The following is a 7,500-nucleotide window of genomic DNA, read 5'->3' as shown; positions in this document are numbered from 1 at the left end:
GTAAACATTATGTTCCGTGGTTTAAAGTTATTTTGCTGTTTTAGTGGAGGTTTCCTTAAAGCCTGTGGGAAAGGAATTTCATCAAAATGTTTAACGAAAGTGGGCGGGGCAGTCACTCGGTAATTCAGGCCCATTCCACAAAATAAATTGGTGGTTTTCGTAGTAATTGGTAAAAAAAAAAAATCGCACATATACAACATACTTTTTTTACCATACTGAGATCAGCTAACCACTCCTTCATTTCAGTCAAGCTATTGGCATTCTCTGTCTAATGGTAACTCAGCTAAAATAGAAATTCTCCCTTTTACATAGCTGCTTACAATAATATTATTCAAAGTCTTTAATATCAAACCTTGAACTCTTTTCCAGTTCAAGGTATCAGTCACTTTTAATTCGACTTTATATTATTCTTCTAGATCCTAAAATTATTATCTGCTATTATTATCCATATATGAAATTTAGGTAGTCATCCAGGTTTCTGAAAGAAAAAAGTAAGTGAAGTGTTTTTTTTCCTCAAACAGTACCATAACTATCAGGTATTTGTACATCTTCTTTAAACTCTTGGGGGTGGTGACAATTTTATTTTTGGAGCCTTGGGTAATTTCATGCATTACATAATTTCAAACACATTAATCCATGTTGTTGTAAGTTTAAGATGGAACCAAACATTCAAATTACCCAATCATATATGTTAACTGTTGCACTCAGTGCAAGACAATGTCGAAGTAAATAAAATTTTATTATTACCTGCAGCATTATATCTCTAGGTACCGATAGTTTTCTGTTTTTCAAAGGATAGATCATGACTAGATGCTGTTGTTTCGTCCTCAGATGAGAAAACACTTTGTTGCTCTTTATCCACACCTAAAAGTGCTTCATTGGGCTGAAGACAAGAATGAAATATGTTGTGAGTAAATGTGGGGTGACATTTTGTATTAACAAGGGACAGGAATCAACTTTTATACATGTACATTATCTCATGCTTGCATGTATGAACAGTACCAGTATTGTTCATATCATAAGAAACTTATGCATCCTTAAGTACATTCCAAGGCATAGCTTCAATGTTCTTGAGGATGACATGCAGACCAAAAGCAAACTGACAAAATTGTAGTTAACTATTTTTGTATTTTTTTCAGCTAGGATTGTAATGATGTGTCAATAATTAAAAAATGCCATTAAAACTATACCTTTAAATAAGTGTCGTAAGCCCTTTGCAGGACTTACTACCTTGTTCATACATCAACACTATGCTATTAAGCCACAAACCCATGTACATTTGCCTTGCAACATTACAAAAAATGCCAAAAGAGGGACATAATAATGTGGGAAAAACGTATACTTTCCTCTTTGCAATAACTGCAAAGAAACATACAGTAAGCTGAAAGCTTCTTGAGGGTAAGTGTGTAGGAAGCTTTCACTGATATATTGCATTAGTCTAGAAAGGTTTCCAAGTTCATGAAAAGCTCCTGCAAAGGGCCCATTGTGTGAGCCGTAGGATTGTTGAAGGGATCCCCCACAGTGATATCAGAATCACAAGAAAAAATGTGTTTTCTGAGCACTAAAGGGACAACTTTTGATCATTAGGAAACATACTCCAAACGAAGTGCCACAAATCAGTTGTGGTCGATCAATGTAATCCAAAGGCAACACCTAATTTCTCTTTTTTCACGTAAATAAACATACCGGTACTCTGTTCTTTGATAAATTATAGTTAAAGTCATCATATCAACACGACATTTGGCCAGAGTATTACAGTGTAAATGCCCATCATAGATTCTTCTTCCAAAATACCATTACCATGGCAACAATATAAGGTATTTGTCAGAGCCTTAAATCAACATAGTCTTGTCTTTCTTGAAATAATGGAACGGTGAAATTTTCTCATATAGCATTACCTAATGATGTTATAATAATTTCTAATATACATGTATTTAAAATTAAACAAAATCTGTTGGCCAGTTTCAAAGAAAAATCAGCGTTTTGAAATGTGTCTGTAATCTTTAAATAGATGGAACTGAAACATACATCTCCTAGTCATGAAAACTTCAAACACTTTGCACCAATGATTCAATAGTCATTTAAGCCGGCCTCCCTTGGCCTATAGTTCAATGCATGCGCAAACTCGATTGAGTTGGTGACAAACTTTGCGCATGCATTAATGCTGATCTTGTGCACTCCTATTTTTGCTGATTTTGCAACTGCACTCGTTTCTGCTTCCAGACGGTAAATTGGTTTTTATTTTTTACACGTTAACTTAACTTAAAATGTGTCTTAACATTCATAAATGAGCTGGCACAAGTAGTTTAGGTATTGTGCATGTGGCTTATGCATGAAAACTCTTTCAAGCCTCCTTATTAAGTTGCTTTTTCATGTAACTGTCTCATAACTACCTAACCTCAGCTCCTGAACCAAAGAAATTATCCAGCTCTCTATGAAGTTCAGTATCATCTTCAAACGTTATATCATCCAGAGATCCAGTACTTCTACCATGCAACAATGTGATTGGTTCTATATGATAGTAAAAAATCCACAGAAAATGTCTGACTCTCCATGCCATATATTTCATGGAATTATTATTGTTTTATCATTAGAATTCATCAGGTCTTGCATTCCCTGAGCACCTTCTTGTAGCCTCAATGCACCTTACAAAGTTAAACTCCATGTACCGCTGCTGTACAACACCACTGATGACTACAATTTAAGTAAGGCTGTCTTGGTTTTGAAATTAGATAATTTCTTGCTCACGTCCAAAAAACAGGTAGCCCCTTTTCACTCTGGGCCCAGTTGTTCAAAAGCTAATTTAATAATGCTAATCCCAGATTAAAATTAACCAACGAGTTTATTTCTTTACTCCCAAAGGCTGTTAAACACTCATCTGATATTCCGCAAAATGCTACATGAGAAGAAGTCAATCTTGAAAAACAACAATAAGCAAAAGAAACTTTCATCAAAAAGTTGACTAGAAACAAAAGTTTACGCTAATCCTAGATTACATTGTAAGTTAATCTACTTTCAAACAACCGGGCCCTGAAGATTTACCTTCAGTCTTGCCATGCTGTATATAGTAGTTCATTTGCTCCAGGAATGCATCTTCATACACCTGTTGCTTCTCAATGGATGCTTGCCTCTCAAGTTGCTGCAGTTTCACTTCTTTCTTCTCCTTTTCTGATTCAAGTTCCTCTGTGAGATTAACATTATTTCATAACAATAAATTTACTATAATTTCTTTGGTGACAAAACAAACTGACAACAGCCTTTGTTAAAAAAAATCTCCGAGTGTGGGTGTCACTCATACAGCAGAAATGGGAAATGAAATTAAAGATGATTTAATACAACAAAATATTGCATGCCCTCACATTTCTAAGTCACATACCCAGTGGCATGGCTCAATTAAAGTTCTTATCTAGTCAGGTCATCCAAATTGCCTCAGAATCCAAAGGTCCAGGATTTGAATCAGACTTATCGAAAAAAGTCAATAATAATATTCATTCTCTAGTATCCTATCACATGACTTCAACAAATAAAACCAATAGTAATAAATAATATTGATAAGAAGAGAAATAGGAATCATTAGGAAATTAATTCTTAAGAATGGGAAGGGAAAACAGACAACCCAATGAGGAATTGCTTTGTCTGGGCATTGCAGCCTGAGGAACAAAACTTGTGATCAAAAGCTTGACTGTAGGCCTTGTGGCCTTGTCGGTACAGGTTCCAGTTTCTTACCTTTCAAAAGCTCAAAGTCATCTCTGAAAAGAAGAAAACAAATTAGATCAAAATTTTTTAAGTATAGAGATAAATACAGTGCTCGAAATTAGCAGTTGTCCGGTCGTCCCAGATGACCAGAAAGTTCACTGGGTGACCAGTTTTTGGTAAATGAAAAGCATGGTTGTGTGCTTCCGGCAATCAATTAATTAATCAGTTCTGTCCTAGTAAGACCCAAACAGCCACAGACGTATGGTTAGGGATATGGGATACCCAGCTCCAACACCATGTGATTGCATTTTAACACAGAGTACATCATAGGGGGCTTCCTAATGGGCAACCAAGCATTTATCAGGGCAATCAAATTTAAGGGTTTAGTTGCTCGGTTTTTGAAACAGGGACAACCGGGATTTTTTTTTTTAAGTTTGAGCACTGTTAATATGACCAGTTTGTGGAAAAAAAATTTCAAACTTACTCTCGATTGTGTTTTAACATTGCCAGTTTGCGCTCTTGAGCAGCCTTTCTGCGTTCTAAGTCCAAAAGTTCACAAACTTCTTCCAAGTCCACCATGCAGTTATCCAGTACTTCCATCTGTCCCCCAATAGCCTCTTTGTAAAATAATTTCAACAAACACAATAGTTGGATTACCTATAGATGATGTTCTGTTCAAAATAAAGCTGTGTTTTTCTAGTGTGGACCAGTACATTAATTTTACCAGAAAAATGGTGGCTGTTCAAAGAATTCCTTGCAACAAAATTTCCCAAGTAGACAAATATAGAGGTATGTGTATCAAATGAATATATTAATTTCTAATCTTTTCAAACCCTTGCCTAATAGGACTTGCCTCGAACAGTATCCCAAATTGAATGCTTACGGCTTTGGTCCAAAAATAGAGGGCCACAAACCTGGCCCTTACCCTGGATTTCTGAGATTCACTAACCTATATCAGCCTTGACTGTCTCAATGCTCTGTATGACATCCGGCAGTTGAGCCAGCTCATTGTGAAATGTGGATATGGTTGTATGAAGATTGGAACATTTCTTGGAAAGCTCAGATATAATTTGGTCTGCATTCTGAAAAAAGAAAAAATATTAATTATTCTGCATTACTGTTTCAGAACTGCACGACAAAGGAAGCTTTATCTAGGCATATGATAGTTCAAATTAGTAGTCAGTTTTTCTTTTTCTCTAAACTCCCAGGAAGCGATTAAACCATTGACAATGAAATACCCTGGACAGCCCCCACTGACGATTAAAATCTCTTACATGTACACATGTAATTTGTTGATTTCAGTTTCCAGCTTTCTCTCCCTCTTTACCCTCTCCCAGCCATTTAACGTCTCCCTCTGTCAGTGCTCCATTTATACAAATGTAGGTACAGTTGTATTTAAAGCCACAGCTACACAAATCAGAGGAAAGTTGAAACAGACGTTGAAGTAGCTGAGAATCGTACTTGCGACCTCTGGCTGTCAATAATAATAATAATAATAATTATTATTTACATTTATATAGCGCAGACCTCTATATAAATATATTCAGTTGCGCTGCACAATATTGTTAAAATAAAATTATGTTAAAAGTAACTAAAACGTGAAACTATTAAAAACTACGAACCTATACACAATCAAAGCCAACAATAGCCTAGCTAGAACTAGTTAATCATATATACATGTATATAAAAGATAAGACATGAATAAAATCTATTTGAAAGCTAAATTTAAAAAAATGAGTTTGTTACAGCAGTCTTGAAAGTGTCCAATGTCTTTATGTTGCGGACTGCCGAAGGTATTGCATTCCAGAGATAAGGTGCAGCTGACTGGAATGCACGATCGCCAAGGGTGGGACGGGTCTTAATACTAGGTAACTCAAGTAATAAAGACTCATCTGTCAAAGATGTCATTTGAGCTACACTTACTGCTCCAATGGCCTTTATTGTTAGATTTGGTCACAATGAAACTTTTATGAATGACAGCAACAATGAGTACATACCTCAGCCCTTTTTGCACATTCCCTTGATGTTTCATGCAGCTGAGCCCACTCTTTTCGATACCTAAGGAGTTAACAGTTATCTTGTCTTCTGTTGCTGTTCAATTCTTTTCTTGGTTTAAGACCAAACCAGTTCAATTTTGATTTTTTTTTTGTCTGGTATTCCTTATCATAATCTGAAACACAGGGAAATCAAAATTGAACTGCTTTAACAAAAATATGAAATACCGGTAAGAAAAAATTGAACCACAACATCTACGCGAGATAGAGGGAGGTCTTGAGAGGGTGAGTTCTGTAAAACGAACCTTTGTCAGCTAAGGATTTAACTTACACCCTGTCTTCTCTCCCACCAACATTACTGAAGGTTAGTTCTTTAAAAATAACAGATTTTAAAATCTATTACCATTAATGTGCGTGAATTTTGTTAAGATTTTATTCCAAAATGTATTTCTCTACTAAACACTGTTTTCTCCATCTGGTGGCACCTAGGTGGTTTCAATTCATCCAAATTTTTGAGGAAATTCTGGTTTGAAGTCAAAATAGAACCTTCTATTATGAATGGTTTGGTTCAATCAAAATGATTTTACAGACCACTGTGGAAGGCGACCCACTTTGCCTAGTTGAACTAAAGAGTTCCAAACCACTTTTGTTAAGTCTACTAGGTTGTTGCTTCCCTTGTCTCATGCTCACACAAATTTTATTTATGGGCACAAAACTTTTGCGAATGCCTGGTGGAGTGTTCCCTGCCAGCAGAGGTCTCTTTTCCTTTGAGTTCCCTGGAAAAGAGACCTATGCCATGGGTCAAACTCACTTTGATCCAACCACTGTCCACAACCTTGAACAGCATTCTTCAAACCCCATGCCCTATGATTGCTGACTGTGACTTGAGCCTGCTGTGTCCCACACATTCCTTTACAGTTATTCCACTATTGTTAAGTGAACCCACACAACATGAAGTATCACGTGAGGATTTAGTCGCTAAGTAACCGCCACACATGTTCAATACAGTGAATTTCAACCCATGCAGGGCAGAGGTATCTTTTCCTGTACTTGTCAGTCCAGCAAACACACACAAAAAAAGAGACCTCTCCGAGAAGGGAAGGTGGAGTGAGTATTGAATGGAAAGCACACACTGTTAAAATTTTGTGTACAAAGATAATGTCAATGAAAACTACGGCACATGAATGAGTACCAATGCCTGTTCCACTACATTTTGTCTGTTGTTATGTGCACTAACTTGTCATGTTAACTCATGTTATTATTATTTATTAAATTCTCAACCTCGGATAATGCAATTCTCGTGCTCTGACTGGTTTAATCCCGGTTGTCAACTCATATACCTTTAATAGTTTGACCTTATATGGTAAATGATTGCACTGTCCCGAAGTTGTACGGCACACAAAAGCACTCACGATGTACAGACAATTCCCGGGTTTAATAACGAAAATGAAACAAAAGGTACCAAATAACTGGTCTCACGATCCTCGTGTTGTTTGCGTTGTGTCTCCTCAAAAACCTTCCTATTTCACAATACTTCTCTGTCTCCTATTTCACTTGTCAATCATCTGAATACTAAATGTGACATCCGGTTGTAACGCTAGGCAGTCACGATAGTTCCGGTCAGCACTTAGCGTTGCTAAACTGAAACTTTTTATGCCAGAAAGCGAAATTTCTCTTGGTATAAAGCAAAAGAAAAACGTCTTTGTGGAAGTTTGGATCAATTTCGAAGCTAATTAGAAGTATGCGAAAAGGTAAGAAATGTTTTTGTGATGGGCATGCGTCTGTCTGACCACTAGGTATTACACAACAT

General features: G+C 36.4%; 1 protein-coding gene across 1 annotated transcript in view; it reads right to left on the bottom strand.

Moving 5' to 3' along the window:
- The window catches only part of LOC137995530 (dysbindin-like), a 13,384-nt gene that overhangs the window by 1,690 nt on the left and 4,194 nt on the right, over positions 1-7,500 (bottom strand). Inside the window, exons 5-12 of the mRNA XM_068841066.1 lie at positions 5,694-5,754; positions 4,646-4,778; positions 4,181-4,313; positions 3,727-3,749; positions 3,043-3,183; positions 2,399-2,511; positions 748-883; positions 1-478 (exon numbers count right to left, since the gene is read on the bottom strand). The exon at positions 1-478 is cut by the window's left edge and continues 1,690 nt beyond it. Of these exons, the coding sequence (XP_068697167.1) occupies positions 764-883; positions 2,399-2,511; positions 3,043-3,183; positions 3,727-3,749; positions 4,181-4,313; positions 4,646-4,778; positions 5,694-5,754 (724 nt within the window). The 3' untranslated portion in view covers positions 1-478; positions 748-763. The remainder of the gene's footprint in view (positions 479-747; positions 884-2,398; positions 2,512-3,042; positions 3,184-3,726; positions 3,750-4,180; positions 4,314-4,645; positions 4,779-5,693; positions 5,755-7,500) is intronic.

This window comes from Montipora foliosa, chromosome 1, assembly GCF_036669935.1.
Source record: "Montipora foliosa isolate CH-2021 chromosome 1, ASM3666993v2, whole genome shotgun sequence".
Lineage (NCBI taxonomy): Eukaryota > Metazoa > Cnidaria > Anthozoa > Scleractinia > Acroporidae > Montipora > Montipora foliosa.
This window is presented reverse-complemented; position numbering and strand designations above follow the sequence as displayed.